The following is a 22,248-nucleotide window of genomic DNA, read 5'->3' on the forward strand; positions in this document are numbered from 1 at the left end:
TTATGTAACACCTTCTAGCAAAACTATTATACATCATAGCTGCCTTGTCTTGTCATTGGGGTTGTCCTTTGTAGCAGACTCCAGTCCTGTAAACCAGACAAACCTACATGTTTTCAAATGAAAACTGTCACCATTATTGCATCTGCTTTTAGAAAATAAACACTGAGCAGGTGACAGAGGATATTCTGTAAGAGGGAAGATAATTAAATATTAGAAAAACTCTCTTGAAATCCTCATCATTTATAAATCCAGAAGAAAAAGTTAACAGTATAAACTGTGTATTGCTTGCCAATATGTTTTATTTTCTCTTAAATGCAAACACTTCTAAAATTGAGTAGAGTTATTAAACACACAAGTTTTAGTAGTATACAGGACTCTGTTTATTTTACTGTGCTGAAGAAAATCGAGAAGTTTTTACTTAATACCAAAGATCATTAAGTCCAATATGTTCTTTGTGTGAATTATATAATTGTGTGAAACTTGTATGCAAATGCGCCTTTGGCTTTGGTTTTCTTTTATTATAATAAAAAGAACATACAAGCAAAGTATTTTATGAGACCAAAAATCTGATTGGAAAACGAAAGCAGCAGGATTTACAAAATTTTGCAAATCAATAAAATGGACAAGTGTCTCCAGATTTTTAATGTGTGCTAGGTTGGGGGAATCTGTGCAATAAAGAGATCTGTAAACAATACACTTCTCGAAAGAAATGGAAAAGGAACCCCAAAAGAGTTATGGCTCAGAAGATCTTGCTTGAATAGAAGGTGGGTTTCTGGCTGTAGATCATGCATTTTCTTTAGAATGACCAGACCAGTTTTGTCCTGTAGTCTTAGGAGTATATCAAACTAGGATTTTATCCCAAAGCTAAGCAGGGTGGGCTGAGCTGGCTGGGCCTTTTGATTGGAGACCTCTGCATAGAAGTCAGAAGTACAGAAAGTAGTGCTGGTGAGTCAGGACACGTGCTATAGGGCAACATACTGTTGAAGGCAAGACAAAAACAGAAAACCAAGGTGCTGACTCCCTGTGACTGTTCAAGAACTCTTTTTCAAGAACAAGAGTGTGCACCCTGGGGTCCTGTCCAAATCACACCTTAAATAATTACATTCTGTCTCCTTAAATTAACTCCCCAGTACTAATTGGTTATGTTATTCTTAAGGGGACATATCAAAAGAAATGTCATGGTCCAAATTGTGCTCCTTAAAGCTACATGGAGGGGATGACATAAAGAAGCAGGCTAGCCGCCTTCCCAGAATTATCTTCTATCTCCCCAGACAAGGGTAGGGTTCTCTGCAGGTCCTGGGATCTGCCTCTCAGGAGGAGGGAAATGGTGGGCCAGGGGCAAGAGTGAGAGAAGGAAAAGTGCATAATTTCCATCCCACTCCTTTAATCCTTGTAAAAAATCACCAGGACTCTGTTAACTTTACTGTGAAGTTTGGTGCATTCAGATCCACCACTTAAGCAATGCCACCCCAGTACCGCAGTTAGGTACCATGCATGTTCCTATTTAACCCATTGTGGCTTGCACGTGGTGTGAGGAAGGTTAAAAAAAATCCCTAATCCTCTGCCAATTTGACCCATGGGAGAAAAAAAATTTCTTCCTAACCCCCTTAACAGGCTACCAGCTAGATCCACAGCATCTGTCAGGTTGGGTTCTCATTCCTAGTTTTGGTGGGTAGGGTGGGCAGCTGGAACAGAGCCAAAAGAGGTTCCACGTGGCCCCTGAATGGGATTAAATCCTGGGAGCTGGGGAACGCTGGCCAAACAGCGCCTCCTCCTCCAGCCAATGGGTTCCAGAGATTCCTATGGGAGGAGTTATCTATTGTCCCTAGGAGAGTGACTCCCTCTGTTGCTACTAGCACTGTCCCCCTTTCACCTCTCGCCCCATCAATTTCCCCCACCCATTGATGTGCGTAGGTGGCATGCAGCTCAGGCCTGGAATGCCATCTCCCTCTCTCTCTCCCAGGCTAGTGTTTACAAGGGTGTGTGATGTTTACAGTGCTAAACCTGCAACTTTCATAGCAAATATAAGAAAGAGAAAACATTTCTTCTGGGACAGGGATCCTAAAACAACATGATCTTAAACTACTACAGTTGCAATTGTAGTGTCCCTTCCAGTCAACTGCTGGGCAGGGCTGCTGTGGGCTGTTAAACAGCTGCACTCCATAGGTGAATATGTGTCTGTGATGGGCAGCACAGCACAGTTTGTACAATGCTGTGTGTCCATTCGATGAAAGGTGTTACATGCAGTTTATGTACAATTATTACTAGAGCTGGTCAGAAAAAACTTTGATGGGACCATTTTTTGTCAGAAAAGGCAGTTCCATTAAAATCAAGAGGCTTCTTGAAATCAAGTCGATTTCGTTAAAATTTTGTTTTGGGGAAAAAAACAAGCTTCAACAATATCAAAACATCCCATTTCCACATTTTTGAAATTAAACATTTTGATTTGTCATTTTGAAATGACTTTTTGTTTGGATTGTTTTTGTTGTGTATTATAGTATATGTTATAAAGTAAACTAAAAATCGAAATGAAATGTTTTGATCAAAAAATTGTTTGGAATTTTTTTTTTCCATGGAGAATTTCTACATTTTTGGGGTTAGTTCCAATTTGAAATGCAACCAAATTTCAAAATCCCTTAAAAACTGAATTTCTTTCTCTGCCTTTAAGACAGAGCCATTCAAATTTCTGTAAACAATACTGAGTTCTAAACAAGAATTATTTGATTGTGCAGAATAATTTTGAGAAAGAAAAACTGAGACTGGTTTCAGCCTTGGTAATATAATACAAACCAAAGTAGCCTGATATATGTGTTCATTTATATATATTGCTTGCATTCAAAAGCAATCAATGTTTATGTTTGATGGACAGTTTCCTGTAGATTTGACTGTATAAGACCACTGCGTTGGGCACACCACAGGAGCATTATACTTCTCTATAATGGAAAAAAAAAAAAAAAACCTTTAAAAAGAACAGAAATCCAGTTATCAACACTACAGGGAAACAGAAAAGTGAGAACGTAATCATATAGGAAGGTAGAAAACCCGACCAGAAAAAAAAGTTTGCTATATCATTGGGCATATTCAGATGGACAAAAATAGAGGTAAGAAGAAAATGCTCTCAGAAAGTCATTTTTAGAATCAGCTGTGATTGCTTCATTATCAACTGAAAGACAATAGATGCTAGGTAGTAAGGCTGCAAATATTTTTGTCATTGAAAAGTTAGTAGAGCATCACCAAATTGTAGAGGAGCCTTTGCTGAAGTAACAGCAGCAACCATTATGCAGACAGAATTGACTTTTAGATAGCATCAGCTTGCAGCACAAAACTAATAATTACCTTTGCATATATGCAGCTTTCGTTGAGTTTTTGTAGTGTGCAATTGCGTTCGCACATAGGGCACATGATGGTTTCATTTGCCTCGCAGATCTCTTTGCTTTAGTAAAAAGATGGGAAAATAAAGATTATAAAAAGGCTTTCAGCATTTTTCCAGACCAAGGCTATATCATTTATATTCTTTATTGGTTTGTAACATGCCCAGACCATGAAATAGGCTCATTAAAAATCTAATTTTCCATGACCAATTTAATTTAAGAACCAAATCCTGGTCCCACTGAAATAAAGAAGAGTTTTACAAATAACTTCAGTGCCAACAGGATTTGACCCTAAGCAAAAACACATCCTCTTTGGACCTGATACTGCCATCCCTATTTCTACTAAACACACATGGATTTCAACAGAAGTATTACATGTAGTAGAACTGAAGGATTGGTCCCAGACTTCTAACTACATACCACAAATTTAGCAAAGTTAGGTAGTAATATTTACAACACCCTTTAAAACACAGGGAGTAGATCCTCAGCTGATGTAAACTGGCGTAGCTCCGTCAACATTAATGAAGCCATGCCAATTTACATCATCTGAAATATCTGGCCTAGCATGTGTAAAGGAAAAAACCATACCACATGTACAGTGACAAGAGATGAAATCCTGGCCCCAGTGAAGTAAATGGGAGACTTACATTTACTTAAATAGAGCCAGGATTTCACTCAAGACATTTAATGTCAAACACATCTAATGCAGATGGCAACTAGTTTTATAGGGGAGGGGTGAACTCAAAGGGTGGGGAACTTCTAGCATTTGTATTTCAAGTATTTGTGTTTAATTTCCCCCAAGATTGAATCATTTATGGGGACAAAATGAAATGAACTAGTCTTCTTATGATATTTCAGTCACTGTTTGGAAAAAGATCCTCAGATATCATACTACTTCAGAAGTCCCTGAGATTCACTAAGGGGCTTAAGTACATGAGTAGTCTCATTGACTTCAATGTGACTATTCACCATTTTTAAAGTTAGGCACATGTTTGAGTACCTTGATCAGGACACACAGGAAAATAAAGCAGACACAAGGATGGCTTTTAAAGCAGAAGACAGCAACTTTAACAGTGAGAGGTTAAGGCCAGAAGGACCCACCGGATCACCTAGTCTGACCTCCTATATATCACGTATAGGCCATCAACACCACCCAGCACCTGCATATTAATCCCAATAATTGAAATGAAACCAAAGTATTATAGCCACAGGAGACTAGACTATTACGTGCCACAGGCAGAGAATAGGAAGGACCAAGGTGCACCAATGCCCAAGACCCTCACAATGGCAGGGAAATGATTGAGATATACCCACATGCTGCAGAGGAAGGCAAAAAACCCCAAGGTCACTGGCAATCTGAACTGCAGGAAAATTTCTTCCCAACCCCACATAAACCTTGAGCATGTGAGCAAGAACCAGCCAGCCAAGCACTTGAGAGAGATTGTTCAATGCTACCTCAGAGCCCCTCCCCGATGAAAGGCCCATCTCCAGTCATGGCCTTCCCTGATGCTTCAGAGGAAGGAGATTGAAAAAAACCAGATAAACACAGAATACAATGGGGGGGAAAAATCCCTTCCTGACCACTGCAGGTGGCCAGTTGAAACCCTGAAGCATGAGCTTTTAGGATCAGTAATGGGGATGGAGAGTGTGTAATACCTCAGATACTTATTGTGGCTAAGTTAAACGGGCTCCTTGTTAAATAACCATATCAAGTGTTGGCCTCTTTAGCCTAACCCTCAGGATTCAAACCACCTCTAAATCCTTTCCTACTAATAGTTATCCTCTGAGTCCCCCACTCATGTGTACCTCTGGGAGCTGGCCCCTTTGAGTCTCTTACCCACATTAGTGTGGACACTAGCCACAGGTTACTAAAAAAATTACCAACTCCATTTGACATAAGTTCCTGTCTTAAGTTTCCTGTGCTGGCCCAATCAAACATCCCTTTCCCAGCTGACCTGGGGCTGCAATGGTTCCCAGAGGCAGTAAAAGAGGTACAATACAAATGCAAAGGAATCCAGTTTGATTTCGGTTTACACAAACTCTGCTTGCATTCTATTAAGGATCTCACGGAATCTGAACTCACAGCTCTAATGGAAACTACCATTTGAACTTGGTATTTATTTACAAATGTGCATTCACATTAAATCCCATTCCTGGAATAATAATGCTACAGACTGTGCTCTCTCCAATGATGTTTGTATGGACTTTTCTCTAAATTTTCTCAGCAATGCTAGTCTCTAAATTATTAAATCTTACAAAAAAAAATTAGGGGTTGTCAAAGAAAATGTTATAAAAAAATCTCTGAACAGGAGCAAGCATAGTAGCTGATGTCAGAGATGTGCATCAATGCATGCCTGTGTATCTAGGAATAGAATTTGGATCTGTATCACAAGTCTTAATATGTAAGGGAATTTTATTTCAAACAGTTAACTGCAAAGAATGAGATCTTTACAGTACAATAGATGATGACAATATAAACTATAAAAAACATAAGACAAATTGTGCTGCTGTACTTGAGAAGTTAGACATTAAAGTATATAAAACATGTGGTTGTAGTCTATGCACGATGGTGCTGAAATCTTCTTATAAATTCTCTTTTAAAACCCCGGTTTTTTTCCCAACAGCTAAACTCAAAGAAAGTTACACCAATACTAGTCCAGATGCTTATGAGCAATTCTCGGTTAAGCTATTATTTTTTTTAGCAAATTTAGTGATCATGATAGATGTCATTGCCCTTGTGATTGCCCTTGTTGCTAAAATCCTTTTAGTAAGAACAGTATAGATAGAAGTGAAAGCTTCCCCCTACTTCTTTGCCCAGTGCACTTCAATCCTGACCTGAAAGGCCAACCCCTTTATTGGTGAATAGATGCTTAAATCTCCATGGCCTGTTCCATTCTTGGCCTTTCTGAGTGGAGGCTGTCAATAAGAGGAGCAATCATGGACGTGTTTCCTGAGATGTGTAGCAACCCCTCAAATGCAAACTACTCTAAAACCAACAAATTTATTTCTACATAAGCCCCTGAACAAAGGGGAAGGGAAAATCTACACCTGTCTTTGATTCTGATGTGTGGCTTAAATATATGGTTGGTTCTGCATATAATTCATCTGAAGAAAAGAATGCAAAATATGGAAAAAATTAGAGTTATCAAGTGATTAATTGCACTGTTAAACAATAATAGAATACCATTTAAATATTTTTGGATATTTTCTACATTTTCAAATATATTGATTTCAATTATAAACACAGAATACAAAGTGGACAGCACTCACTTTATATTTATTTTTTATTACAAATATTTGCACTGTAAAAACAAAAGAAATAGCATTTTTCAATTAACCTAATACAAGTACTGTAGTGCAATCTCTTTATCATGAAAGTTGAACTTACAAATGTAGAATTATATACCGAAAAAAACTGCCTTCAAAAATATAACAATGTAAAACTTTAGAGCCTACAAGTCCACTCAGTCCTATATCTTGTTCAGCCAATAACTCAAACAAGTTTGTTTACATTTGCAGTAGATAATGCTGCCTGCTTTATGTGCTAAAGATTCATACGTCCCTTCATGCTTCAACCACCATTCCAGAGAACGTGTGTCCATTCTGATGACAGGTTCTGCTCGATAACAATCCAAAGCAGTGCAGACTGACGCATATTCATTTTCATCATCTGAGTCAGAGGCCACCAGCAAAAGGTTGCTTTTCCTTTTTTGTTGGTTTGGGTTCTGCAGTTTCCGCATCAGAGTGTTTCCATTTTCAGACTTCTGAAAGCATGCTCCACACCTTGTCCCTCTCAGATTTTGGGAGGCACTTCAGATACTTAAACCTTAGGTCGAGTGCTGTAGCTATTTTTAGAAATCTCACATTGGTACCTTCTTTGCTTTTTGTCAAATCTGCAGTGAAAGCGTTCTTAAAATGAACAACATGTGCTGAGTCATCATCTGAGATGACTATAACATGAAATATATGGCAGAATGTGGGTAAAATAGAGCCTAAGGAGTTCAGTCACAAATTTAATTAACGCATTATTTTTTTTAAACAAGCGTCATCAGCATGGAAGCATGTCCTCTGGAATGGTGGCCGAAGCATGAAGGAGCATATGAATGTTTAGCATACCTGGCATGTAAATAGCTTGCAACGCCGACTACAAAATTGCCATGTTCCTACTTTCAGGTGACATTGTTAATAAGAAGCAGGCAGCAGTATTTTCCGGAAATGTAAGCAAACTTGTTTGTCTTAGCAATTGGCTGAACAAGAAGTAGGATTGAGTAGACTTACAGGTGCTAAAGTTTTGCACTGTTTTGTTTTTGAGTGCAGTTATTTAATAAAAAAACCCTACATTTGTAAGTTGCACTTTTACGATAAAAAGATTATGCTATGGTACTTGCATGAGGTGAATTGAAAAATGCTGTTTCTTTTATCATTTTTACAATGCAAATATTTGTAATAAAAATAATATAAAGTGATCACTGTATACTTCGTATTCTGTGTTGTAATTGAAATCAATGTTTGAAATTGTAGAAAAACATCCAAAAATATTTAATACATTTCAATTGGTATTCTATTGTATAACAGTGTGATTAAATTTTTTTAATCACGATTAATTTTTTTGAGTTAATCATGTGAATTAACTGCAATAAATCAACAGTCCAAGAAAGAATTTTAAGAGATAGGAGGGCCTTCAATATGTCGCACACTTTAAATCCGCCTCACAACCTGGTCAAGAAAGGGCAACTTTATCATTAAATATATACTACAATAGAAACAAACAAAACAAAAAATATGGGTTGAAATTCTGCAGCTTTGTTTGTGCATATTTGGGCCCAAAGTATCTAATTCAGACTGTGTGTCAAAGGTAATTTGATACAGATCCACTGGGTTTTTCTGATATGGCAACATCCATCTCCCAACAGAATCAAGGAACTAGCTGTCACCACTAGAAATCACAGGCTGAGGCTACCATTCGTGGCAGCCCTAATACCAGTACTGAGCCCTGGCAACAAAGAACGGGACTTTTGATGGAATGATCTGCCTTGCCCATCTGCTGTCACAGGGAAATGAAAAGTCCCCTGGTTCACCAAGCTACTCTGCTGATAGCAGTGAGAAAAACATGTTTTAAAACGTGGGCCATATATTAATGTTTGTTGGAGAGATTTATACTGTATAAAAGGTTGGTTTGTTTTTCAATTACCATCTAACTTCAGAACAGAGCAGATTTTGAATTTCAGACTTAAGACAGACATCCATGTATTAAATACATCAACTCTAGCATGTGCTTGAAACTTCATTACTGTACAATCTTCTCTTTATTAATTAGGTATAACACACTCTATGGTGATACACATTTTTCCACCTGTACATCAGTTCTGCAGTGCAAGTAAATGGTACAATGGAGACAAAATGAAAAAGCAAAATGATCAAATTTGCTCCTAAACCACTAGAGGGAGGATTTGTATTTCCCAAGTAGCAGACTTTTACATAACCCTAACAGCTGAATTGACACTACTGAGCAAAGTGCTAATTTGATCACTGAGCAGGGTTTTTAAAAAAACAAACAAACGGAAACACTTTGGTGACCATACAGCAGAGAAATTAACAACAAATTGTGTCACTAAATGTCCATAAACAGTTTGTTTTATGAGCAAAATCCAAAGCGATATTTACAGTTTGCACATTCCTGATAAGGGGCATTACTAGAATAAAAAGTCAATCTGGCATCAATTGGTATTGTAACAAATAATCAAATTTTTGAATAGGTTTTGGGGTAATGTGCCAATTTGTCAGATTAACATAATGCCCTGGCGCAAAATTAAAATTCCAAATGCTCATTGTTTTCATCCAGATAAAAACATAGTCTTGGAGAAAACAGCTCAGCCAGTATCCTGTGATGTACCTTGTGTTTGTGTAATGTAATGTCTACAGAGTGCAAAACTAAATAATAAATTACTACCACCACCTAGCATTTATACAGCACTTATCCTCTTCAAAGTGTTTTACAAACATTAATTAAATAATCCTAGAACCACAGAATATAAAAACGGAAAAGACCTATGAGGTCATTTACGCCATCTTCCTGGTAATGGAGGATTCTTTGCTGTCTTCACAATCTAGTTTACTAGTATTTTGTTTAATCTTTGCTACCCTACACCAGAATAGGCAGGGACAAATTGTAATGAATGGGCTAGTTTATGTGTGTATCACTGTCTTCTACTGTATAGAATTAGAACTGCTTAACTAAAGATATGTATTCACTACCTGCTGGATCGGCAGGCAGCGATTGATCCAGCAGAGATCGATTCATTACATCTAGTCTAGATGTGATAAATTGACCCCCGAGCTCTCTCCCATCGACTCCTGTGCTCCATCACCGCGAAAGCAGTTGACTCACAATGGTGAAGACACCATGGTAAGTCGATCTAAGTATGTCGACTTCAGCTACGTTATTCATGTAGCTGAAGTTGCGTAACTTAGATTGACCCTACCTCCCCAGCGTAGACCAGGGCTAAGTGTCAGACTATCAACAGCTAAAATACTTCAGCTCAAATGCTAGGGGCATGTGCTTTTGGAGCAAGAAGATCTGAGTTCTATTCCTGCTGTCATTGCCATGCTGTGCAGCATAACACTCATGTTCCTAGATGACCTAATTTACTTGTGTCGAGCATTCTGGCACCTGAATGTGGATAGTGTTCATGGTTCCTCTTGCAGACGGTCAGTTTCCTCTTTTGTTTGGATGGGTCTTTCATAAAGGGAGGGAGAATAAGCATTTAAAAATAGGAAAATCTGATTGTAAAACTAGAAAAATAAGCAAGAGGACACAGGGGGCAGATGTACCTGAAATTACTTTTAACTCAGTTTTAATGACTCAATTTCATGTTGTGGGTTTGCCTTTCAAACTTACAACATGGAAAAAACAGTTAAACACCTCATTAATAAAAATACATGGTGTTTGGCTGATATAATATCCAATGTTATCTGAAACAGTCAAATCTGAACATTTTGGTTTATAACAGGAAACTTGACAAAGCTTTAATTAAGCACAGCAGGAGAGACAATAAGACTTTGTAAAGTACAGGATAAAGAACTTCAAGAAAGAAAAGTGCTCCTTGTTCAAAGTCTAAAATGCATTAATTTTCTACAAAATTTTGCTCCATTAAGGTAACAGTCTTAGCATGCAAAGTAGTAGTAACCATAGACTAAGCTTTATGTTCTATTCCCATGGGTTAGCGTTCTGCATTGAGGAGCTAATCACTCCTAATGGAAAGCTTTGGAAAGAAAAGTCTCTCTAGAAATAGTTCTCCTTACAACATATCAGACATTTGCTTTAGCACGATTTCTCTTCACTTATTTCTTAAGTTGATATCATTATCTCCTCCTGGGACAGGCCCACATCAGGGGAAAATCACTTTGAAACTTCGGTGGGTTTCATGTTGCACAGCACTTGACTGTGATCTCCCTTACACCAGTATTAAATGAGTACCTCCATTGGCTACAATGGAGTTGGCTCTTAATTTACACCAATGTAGCTGAGAGAAGAATTAGGTTCAGCGTTTCAATAACATCATCCCTTTTGGTGGGAAAGGTTTGCACAGAAGGATGGAGGTTGAAGTTCTGGAACTTCACTGATGCACCCAGATCTATATGCAATCCCATACTCCAGTCCACATGAGACCAAGAGAGAGAATTTTCCTGAGTTCACCTCACTATAGTGAGAACCATTAATGGGTGGTCATTTGCAATTACTTATCTTCAACACAGTATTTGCTGTATTTCCTTGTACACAGAGTTGGAAATGCTGCAAACGCAGCCATAAATTTAGCTACTGTGAACGAAAAATGTCTAGTTTTTGATGTAAATGGTTATAGAGAGGGGATGTAGCTGATAATATAATTGAGTCCTCAGTTTGAATATTATGAAATGCTGTAAGTCTAGCAAATGTTTAAAGTTTGATTGAAGAGATGCAACATTTGGTTTAGGTTGTGCCTGGCTGCTGCTTACATTTTCAACAATGGAACTCGCAAGAATAACTGTTTTTTGTGGTTTTTAAAATGGGATTTTATTGTGCATCATACCTTACTTGGCTAGAATCCATTGTAAACAATCCATAAAGGAAAACAAACAGCCCGACAAGTGCAGCAGGAATGAGCATTCCAGTGTACCATCCCAGCCAAGCAAAATAAAGACCAATTTTTTCACCAAAATACCGCCTGTGTGAAACAGCAAAAAACAAACAGTTTGTAGTAAATGATCTTGCCCATCTTGACAGCATTTCAGGAATCCTAAAAGGAAATAATTATTACAAAGTTTATTTTCATTTGCTGTCTTTTTAGTAGCACTTGTCCAAAATGCAATTTTATATAATTCTGACATAATACTTTAGTGGCACTAATTGCAGTCTAACCAATACACATATCCCATAAGGAAACAGCTGGAGTGCACTACAATTTTACACTGTTGCAATGATTTAGACGAGTCAGTAACTTCAGCTCTGTTAAAAGTAGGAAGTTATAAAACAGCATATTTGTTAGTATTAAACTCAGAAGAGTTGGACACAGTGTTATGCAAATACTTTTGTGTAACATAATTACAGAACCCAGGCCTGTAGAGCTACCATGCAGCTGATATCGCCAGGCTGTAACCAACTTGCACTACACTTCCCATGACCCACTGTAGAGAAAGACATGGGAAGTTCTGCCTCAAGGGTTTGACAGACAGCAGCTCCATGATTCCTGATTGACTCCCTGCCCTATATAAACCCAAGGTGTGTTCCAGGAAGTGTCTCAGCAACAGTGTGGATCTTCTGTAGCTCCAGTTACTGTTCCTGCTCCTTGCTCTTGAATTCTCAGCTTGATTTGGACTTTGACTCCTGACTCAGGCCATGAGCCATGGTGTGAGCCCTGGCCTGGACCTGCCTACAAACTCTTCTGGTACTCCCAGCCTCAGATATGCCCCTGCTCTGACCCTTGGCCATGACTGCCCATGTTGGGATCCTGACAAAGAAGGTGACAAAGAGCCTGTTCTCACATAGCATGTAGTCCACTATAAAAAAACAACATATGCTGGATTGTCACCAAAATCTACTGTTAGAGCAAAGTGGTAGTACTTGGGGAACATGAGTTCAAGATTCAGCCTTAATTCTTCAAAAATGGGCCAAAAGTTGCCAGAAGAGTGAGATGGCAGTGAACATGGCTAGAAAGTAAGGCATTGAACCTACAATTTGGTTAGGACAGAAGGACCCCTATACCCGTGGTCTTCCTTGGCACTCTGTGGGGACATAAGGGCCCACCCACATGCATCAGATTGCAGGATGAGGACCTGAAACTGACGGTAAGCAGAAATGAAATTGACTTGTCTGTATTCACTGTCCAAGATAAGTGAAATGCAAAAAGCAAACACCAGCATTAATTACAGGGACAAAATTATTTTTTAAAATTCTTTTTGTTTTAATAATCCCCAAATAGGTAAAGGAAATGATACATACATACATTCCAACATTGATTGTAACTAGATTTTTGTTTTTAACTTAGTCAAGTTATTTCTCTTATAAACCCTCGTCCATTTGGCACTACAATGATTTCAAAAGGTCTCTGGGTGGGGTAGGGGTCTGTTTGTGCCAATCAGATTGCAGAACTATGCCTTAGGCCTCCTCTCTGCAAGTTGTTCCATGAGGAACCCCATTAAAATCGGTAAGACTAAACAAGGATCCACCAACACTGAACAACTAGCAGGACTGAGGCCATGCGTTGTAATACCAAGTAGCTAAACTCTATCAATAAAGCAAAGAGACACATTTTTGCTCATTTTTAAAAAAAAAATTAAATATAAAATGCCTGTAATTTTCAGCAGAATGGGTAGTCTACCACTGCCTAGCTTTTCACATAATTGAAAAAAGTTGTGTTACATTGTATGAGTACCTGATTAAATCCAGAGGCTGGTATTTGTACCACATCCCCCACCGTGCCCAGCGCTCATATAATAGGTGTCTGTGATTTTGAGCTCCATGTGTTTTGATGGGATGTCTGCTCTTGTGGCTTCCCTGAATCACAGAAAGAAAGAAAAAGATATTTCTGCATCACTGGGAAAGAAAGAGGCATTAAAAAGATGGCATTTGGATTCAAATATAAATAAGGACATTACTTTTTTGATGACACGGATGTATTGGTTCATTTATTACTAATAGTTAAAAAAAATGCAATCCTGAGTTTATTGTTAAGCCTCATATAGTAGAGGGGGTTACAAACTTCTCTGCAATGACAAATTTCCTCTAGGACAGATTTAAAGACCAGTGCTAAAGTACTCTTTCCTGACTAACTAGATCCCCAGCACTTTCCAGTGGGAGTGCATGGCTTCAGGTCCAGTATTTGTAGGTCCTGGATGTATAGTCATTTGTTTATGTTTTTATATTTTTCAAATGCTTTTAAGTTCCAAAGAGCCACATATGTGGACATATTTTGTATAACTCCTGTGTAATTCCATTGATTTCCAATATGGGGCCCAATTCTTTTAATCTGGCTAACTCCAATAATTTTAATGGAGTTACTTCTGATTTACCAGTGTAAAACGAGAGAATCGGTAATAACTTTTCTACAAAGATTATTGCAACAGTGTGAATACGGGGGTTCATTCCATCACACAGGTCCCTTGTCTATCTATGGTATTCCTTTTCATAGATGATGGAAACAAGAAGATCAGAGCTGGTACTATTTTGTCCCCACAAATGGCTCCCTGAGGCATTAAACACAAAATCGATCAGAGAGGAATACAAAGAAACATTTAATTCATTTTTACCCAAACACTTTGATTGGCTTTGTCTGGATTCCATTACAGCTTAACGCACAGCGTTATACTCTAAAATAAAGAGTTATGATGCAGAATTTTCAGGCCCTTCCAACTGAAGTCACCAATCTTCTGTGGTTCTACATTCATTTTACTCTCACCATAAGGTAGCACTCCAGTTTAAGCCATGTTTTCATTTAGTAAGGCATACAATTCTAGTGGCCATTCTCTTGCATTTAATGGCATTATGAAGTATGGACTGATTTAGTACACTAGTTTGAAGAGAATATACAGTCCATTAAATGCTCTGAAGCACCCCGGGTTACATTCGTTTTAAAATTTCAAAACCCCAGTCATTGTTACAGTCATTTTCTTGAAAATATTCTTCCATTATTTAAAAAGCATCTTTTATTCTCTCTTCTCTGACTCAGCACAGCTTAAGGGCATGACATGACTTACAGCTAGGCCATGGTAGCAGCAAGCTGCACCAAATTTTCACCACCACAAAATGTACATGCTGAGAAACACTAGTGTTCCTGCATAGTGTGAACTGTAAAATGTATCTGATAATAACTTCTCAAGTGGTATTATTTATGAGCCTGCCACTGGTGGAGGGCAGCAATGGAAGAGATACATTGTGATGTGGAAAAGATGAGAACTCAATGTATAAGACTGGAAACCAGCTTCCATCCTGCTGTAAAATGTCTTTTATCCCATTCAGCCAAGTGCTTCCTTTCTGGAGAGTGCTACCCTTCACCCACAAGTGAAGTAGCAATGATCCAGCAACTGGCTCAAGGGATTACAGTTCACCATCTCAGAAAGGAGTCCAGTACTGCAAGAAATCCACTTCACCGGTTGACTGCTCAAGCCAACCAAATCATAGTTCCATAGGCAGGAGGGGAGGCACAGTTGGCTGCCTTGGTAGGAGGCCCAGGAGGATTGGACTTTATGACTCTTAAAGCCAATTCAGAGATGTCCCTTCAAGGTTAGCAGTCAGTCACAAACATTGTTGAACCTTGTGGAGTTAAAGATTCCTCTCTCTCTCTTTTAAAAGATTTGTCAAGCTTGTTTGAGTTTGTGAACCTTCACTTCCTTGTAATGTAAATGTACAGTTCCCAAACGGTCCTGTAGAGGAGCGGACTCACCCCTGCGGCGCCTCCTGCTGGTTGTCTTTGGGAATTAGCTCACCAGGTGCCAGAGCGCCCTCTGCAGACCGGTGATCCATCTTGCCACTGGCCCTCATGTCCCTCCCGGACTCAGTGCCAGTTTGTCTGGGGTGCTGTCCCTCTGGCAGTAACCCCTAAGTCTCAGGGTCTCCCCACCCAGGGCAACCCCCCACCCACTATCCCCACTTCACCTCAGCCTTGGTTACTGTCAGTCCTCACTTAGCCCCCGGTCCCTGGGCAGACTGCAGTGTATCAGCCACTCATCACAGGTGAAGGGTTTTGGACCACTGCCTCTGCCTACCCATGGGCTGCCCCATACAACCCCAGTACCTATTTGTCCTTACTCTAGGCCTGCAGCCTAGGGGGTTTCCAGGCCAGAGCTCCCAGGCCCCTTTGGCCTTCCCCCAGCCCTGCTCCACCTCAGGTACTCTCTCAAGCTCCCCAGCAGCCAGGCCCTTCTTCCTCTAAAGGCAGAGAGAGAGTGTCTACTCCTGGCTGCCCTGGCCTTCTTATACAGGCCAGCTGCAGCCTGATTGGGGCGTGGCCCAGCTGCAGCCACTTCCCCAATCAGCCCAGCTTCTAGCCCAGGTCCAGCCCTCTCCAGGGCTGTTCTAAGCCCCTCAGGGCAGGAGCCGATGTCTACCCCACTACATGTCCTCATCCCACTTCCAAACTCTGTGCTTAAAGGAAGAGTCAATTAAAAAAAAAAAAAAGACAGAAACATAGTAAAGGGTCACATTCTACTCGGTCACGCCCAGGCAATCCCAAAGTCAGTATGGAATCATAGGTGTAACTCAGTATAAAAATTGGCCCATGTGGTTTTCTACCTAAAGAGGAGCTTTTTACCCACCCATCCCTCCAAGCAAGACTGGCATAAATGGGTGCCATAAATAAAGCAGAACTGTGGTGATATTTTTATTAGAATCTCTCTCTTCTCCTTTTTTCACTGTTTTGCCACAGCAAAATATGAACACAATAACACTCACACTGGAGTTAAACTTTTAACTTACTGTATCATAGTGGGATGGAAATTAAAAATAAAAAGTATCTTATCCCTAGTCTTTCATGCAGGTCCTTGTGCTTATCCTTTTATTGCAATTGCAATAAAATAATGGCTCACTAATATGATTTGTTAAAGTAATAATCTGCAATATAACTACAGACAATCATTTACACAATAAAAAGAAGCATATATGTGAGACCATGTGAGGGAGTGTAGTTGTAGAAGTGAGAAAAAGCTTTCACAGTTATGAGGATTTTTTTCTTCCACTGGAACGGTTAGTATTCCCCTAAAGTCGATAAAATCTAGCTGAAGCATTAATAATGAAAATGTGAATGGTATGTCCAGAGTACTGCTCTTTTATGCTCCCCTGAATTCAAGTGTTAATACCAAGAGCAGTTCTTTAACCAACAACCTGGGAAGTTTAAGTCACTTTGAAACACAATGTGGTGTGTAACATCCTCAGGTAAAGCAATCATGTCTCAGAGTCATCACTGTCCATGTTTCAAATAGTCTGATCATGACATGAAACTCAGTGTGAAGTTCTGCCCTTAATTAGAAAGAAGACTTATGACTTATTTCCTTCTTTCAGCCATTTAGGGCCTGATCCAATGCCCTCTGAAATCAATAGGAGTCTTTTCATTGTTTTAAAAGGGCATTATGTCAGATCCTGAATTTATTGATGGGACTATTTTCAAGGTAAAGTTCTATACAACTATACAGAAATTGTTTGCACTGCAAATTTTAGTATCAGTTTCCTTGTATTTGATCCACTGGAAAGCAAATTAGAAAAAATAGAACATTTTTTTAACATGCAACAATAATTTGAGCTAATTGAAACAATTTATAATCTCTTTAACAATTCCACAGACAATGTCCATTTAAAAATGTACTTAATACAGGACCATTCTAAATCAGTGGGAGAACACCCCAGAAAGTTATTACTGTACATTGGTCTAGATAAAGATCCAACCTAGGCCCATATCAATGTAAGGAGTGTTATAAATAAAAAGCTTAATCAGAATGCAAAATAAAATAAAAACATCATAAAGCAAATTTACAGCTAAAATAGGATCTCAATGTTAAAATAACTTTTACTTTAAATAGAACACTTAAGGCAAAACTAAACCAGCTACCTCATGTGGTGGAAATGCAGCTTCATATGTTCCATTATTGAGTAATCTATTAATACCTAAGCAGAAGAAAAAAAATGAGTTTCAATATCAATTTTTATACATGCAGTTTCAAGAGCTATTGCATTTCAGCCTATGAATTGAGGAACTGTGACAGTGCTAAATAATTGGGTTACTATTTTTAAAAAGGGAAATAATCAGTCTTGTGCACAAGTAGAATAACTGTTCGTTGTCATTAACCATGAAGTTGTGGCTCTTCTTTCTCCCAAAAGATACATGGCTCTTTCTAACTTCAGAGACCTTACTGTGGCTAGTCTCTATACTCTTTTCTTCTATGGTTCTCTAAAACAGCTCTTCAATGAATGAGGCCCTCTCTACGGAATAACCAAAGAACTGCCCTACCATTAAAAAATAGGAAGTTCAGACAACTACTCAGGAACCCTGATGGGGGTACCCAAAGTCAATAGTCTCCCAGACAACCCCAAAGAAATCAGGACTTTCAACAGGTCAGACTGCTGTGCTCTCAAAGACAAACCCTGAATCTGCTACCGTTGATCTTAATGGAGTTTTGCCATCGGTTTCAATGGAAATAGGTTTGGGTCTCAATTGTCCTCTATTCTTCTTGATGATGGTCCATGTTTTTTTAGGTGTGCTGCTGCTTTCCTTCCAGGAAAACTTCTCCAGGCAAATGAAAGCAGCAGCAAACCCACAACCGACCCCATTCACTGCAACCCACATTCATATCAAAGTCATTTAATAGCTAACATTCAAAGGTAGCTGTTTCTATTTTTCCTAAATTTCCAAATTAACAAAAAAAAAAAGATGGGGGGAATTAAATGCATCCCTCCCATGAAACACAACCCTGTCACTGGGCCAGATACTCTGGTCTGGTATAGCTGCTTTGTGCTGCACTACAGGCATAATTTAGGCTTAAAACTGGTTTCACTGGACCAGGAAGGATGATCACACTCAAAGTGGTCCTCCAAGTGGCATAGAGCCAGCATAGCATAGGTACCCCACCCTTCCCTGCTGCTGGCATAGCAGGGAAAAAGGTGTGTGGTCAGGATGCATTGTGTTACACCCATTTTCAGCCTCCTCTGAGCCTAGTGCATATTAACTCAGAGACTTCACGAACAGCTCAGCAAGGACAAGTACACAGAGCAGCAGCAGGATCAAGTAATGCAAAGGACACCTTTAAATCACATTTGCCCACCCTTCCCAGCAATTTTCCAGTTTGGCTGTAGATTTCAGGTTCTGGCCCACAAGGCTAATGCAATGCTAAGGTTACGCATAGACAAAATGTAAGGAAATACAGAAGCTAAGATTCTCAAAGTGACAAGAATTCATCTAGAATATCTATGGCACCTTCCATTACTAGTTAGGCTATTAAATATATATACAGTACATACAAGGTGGACGAGTTAACGTTATTATAACTTTAGCTCTCTAATATTTGGGGTTTAAATATCATATTCTTGCATTTATATTAATAAGTTTGGCTTTTCTTCAGTGGGTGTTTCGAGGAAATTGAACAAAAGCTTTGGGAAATCTACAATATTTGGTATAAACTACACTTGTTTCCCCACAAGAAGAGTGAATTATAACCAGGATCATTGCTGTGAACAATAGTACCCTCTGAAATATGAAGCATAAAACATAAATATTAAATTCTTAAAATGCAAAGTAACATATTATAGTGTACTTATACTTTTTGACAGGAACTGTTCTAACAGCTAATCAGGAGTGAAGCTGAACCGTAAGAAGCTTTCATCGTCTATGAGGACTACTACTGTATTAATGAGCTAATACTACTGGTTTGAATTTAACGCATAATACAACATTGCACGTCTACAGACAAATGCTTTCATTGTCTAAACAAGAATATCTATTTATCCATCAAATTTATAAAATATTTTATGAACCCATTAATCAGAAAATATTGTTGATTTTCACTGAATTATTTAACAAATAGCAGCTGGCAATGCTCAATCAGCTCTATTGCTGACTGAATAAGTCATACTATGAATACTGACAATATTTATTTATTTTATTTAATGAATACTTTTTCTTTCTATAGACTAAAGATATTAGTACTCATCTTGAGACCCAATTTATGTTTTTTCTAAGTATCAGAATTCTTACCCATTTTTGATTTGCCATCTTCATACTTCGTTCTCTGTAGCATGTGGTGCACTATTCTACTTCTTGTGGAGTTGCTGAAGAAGCTGTCTTTGTTGTTTATTGTAAAGCTGTTAAAATGATTGATGCCTTTTCATATTCAAAGTAATCCACAGCTTTCGAAGCACAACTATTCAACAGTTTCTTTTTACGATACAGTACATGTATAATAGTAATTCACAGTTATTACATAAGATGCAGTGATTTACATCTTCAAAGAGTCCTTTCAACTCCCTGGAGAAATAGCATGCATTGTCCCCATTTTACTGATGGGAGAATGGTCACAGAGGTTAAGACAAAAATTTTCATTAAGTGGCCAGTGATTTGGGATGCCTCAGTTTTTGGGTGTCCAACTAGAAATATGTCAGGCCTGATTTTCAGAAATACTGAGTTTTCTCAAATCCAGCTGAAGTCAATGGGAATTACAGATGTTCAGCACAATCCAGGGTCATAAAATTGCTGGAAAGGCAGCTTACCTAAGGGATGGTATAAGTACACTTGATCCAGCCCCACCATGGTGGGGATGGACTTTGACCTCTTGTGGTCCCTTCCATCCCTACATTTCTGTGACTCTGTGATAAGTGAAACTCTAGTGCAACTCACTATCTGGGCTGAGATATCTCAAGTTGGGCACTAATAATAGACGACAGTTTTGAACATAAGGATGGCCATACTGGGTCAGACCAAAGGTCCATCTAGCCCAGTATCCTGTCTTCCGACAGTGGCCAATGCTAGGTGCTCCAGAGGGAATGAACAGAACAGGTAATCACCAAGTGACCCATCTCCTGCCGCCCATTCCCAGCTTCAGAGGCAAACAGAGGCTAGGGACACCATCCCTGTCCATCCTGGCTAATAGCCATCTATGAACCTATTCTCCAAGAACTTATCTAGTTCTTTTTTGAATCCTGTTATAGACTTGGGCTTCACAATATCTTCTGGCAAGGAGTTCCACAGGTTGACTGTGTGTGTGAAAAAATACTTGAAATTTTTGGCCTAAGTGATTGGTCTAATGCCACACAGTGAATCACTGGGTGGGATTAGAATTTAGCTGCTCCCAGTATCATGTGCTCTCCACTAGAATTCACATGAATTTATGGCTCCATTCAAGAGAATTAATTCAAGCTTTAATTCTACTTTATTAAAATCTTTACCTTAAGATTAAATAAAAGATAAAAGAGACATAATACATTAAAATCATTTTAAAGTCTATCACTGCATTCTGCATTATAAACAAGGAGCATTATTCCATAGTACAGCAAAAGCAGAGATGATACGTTAGCTTGAACAGATATGTTTACAGTTTTTAGGTTGCGTATAGAAGATTAAGGGTCTTCTATACATATCTGAGGCGGGAGCATTTGTTGCGTAGACAGCTGGCTAAAATCCAAAGTTGCTGTTTTCAGCTTGTTCCCAGGCATTTCCTTCTGTTTCAGCTGTTTGTTGAATATGCAAAAACAAATCTGGAGTATGTGTGTTTAATAATGTAAGAAGAGACAGAATAGCATGTGCTCTATTGGAGCCAAATTTTGCCCCTACACTCTACTGCTGAACAGCCATCAATGGAAGCCAATGGTGAGTATCAGAGGACAGAATATGGCCCTAAGAGAAAACCAACAGGAAACAGCAAACCTGACACCATGTATTTGTCAGTGACCATCTGTTAATGATTGCCTTTCTGTCACCTGGAGAGAAGAAATGAGAAAATAAAATGTAAACATGGACCTCTGCTGCTGCATTCCCCACACCAACACTTACTGGTGGATCCGTGCCCGGCTAAAGGGTGCTGTATAACAATCTGTCTCTTCCAGGTCAGGGAGGGCCTCCTTGTCAAGCTTCATTGGATTTCTGGGCAACCAACTTTTCAGCTCTCTGATATTCCTCTGCAAACTGGAACAATGACAAGTTAGATTTGTGCTCCCAGCTGCACATTGCTTTTGTTGCCACCATAGCTAAATATGCTGGATGAGAATGAACTATAAGCTTGAAATGAAAGCAAGAGTGTGCTTATTTTTTCTAAATTACTAAAACAAAATAAAAAAGTCAATGCTTATATTATTCGTGGCCTGATCTTTTGGACCTCACTCAGACACCATTCCCACTGCCATCAACAGGAGTTTTGTCGAGCAAGTGTGGCAGGATTTGGCCATGTTAAAGTAGCACACTTAGGAGGAAGTTAATAGCATACTGCTTTACACAATGACTCTCCGAATTGCAATTCCTTCCCAAGGTAGCTCGTTTGGAAGAGCAATTACAATGTCCACCCTTACTCAAGGATATGCTTAATGGCCCAATCGAGTGCTTACTCTAAGATATAAACACAAACCCTTTAGATACCTCATACGCAAATTTCCCTCTTTTAAAGTGAGAATTAAAAATATAGTCCTTAATTGTATATTTATGAACCTGGTCCCTGACACATTTAATTAAAACTCCATATGATTTGTAGAGCTCTGTCAAAATCTACATATTGTTATATCCCTTCAGAGTATAACCACAAGTCAAATAAAATAAGAATACTTTAGGACAATTTTTCGTCTTTTGCTCTAGAGTCAGCATTTAGATAAAAACTGATGATAATTTTCTTCAATCTTCTAGAGATTCAGGTTATCACATAATCATAGGGTTTA

General features: G+C 38.8%; 1 protein-coding gene across 2 annotated transcripts in view; it reads right to left on the reverse strand.

Moving 5' to 3' along the window:
* The window catches only part of ANO3 (anoctamin 3), a 382,443-nt gene that overhangs the window by 62,033 nt on the left and 298,162 nt on the right, over window positions 1–22,248 (reverse strand). For both annotated transcript variants that reach the window (XM_075129454.1, XM_048853572.2), the window contains exons 8-13: window positions 21,377–21,508; window positions 19,586–19,692; window positions 17,447–17,502; window positions 13,283–13,404; window positions 11,441–11,575; window positions 3,337–3,433 (exon numbers count right to left, since the gene is read on the reverse strand). In XM_075129454.1, the coding sequence (XP_074985555.1) occupies window positions 3,337–3,433; window positions 11,441–11,575; window positions 13,283–13,404; window positions 17,447–17,502; window positions 19,586–19,692; window positions 21,377–21,508 (649 nt within the window). The remainder of the gene's footprint in view (window positions 1–3,336; window positions 3,434–11,440; window positions 11,576–13,282; window positions 13,405–17,446; window positions 17,503–19,585; window positions 19,693–21,376; window positions 21,509–22,248) is intronic.

The sequence above is a fragment of the Caretta caretta genome, chromosome 6 (genome assembly GCF_965140235.1).
Source record: "Caretta caretta isolate rCarCar2 chromosome 6, rCarCar1.hap1, whole genome shotgun sequence".
Lineage (NCBI taxonomy): Eukaryota > Metazoa > Chordata > Testudines > Cheloniidae > Caretta > Caretta caretta.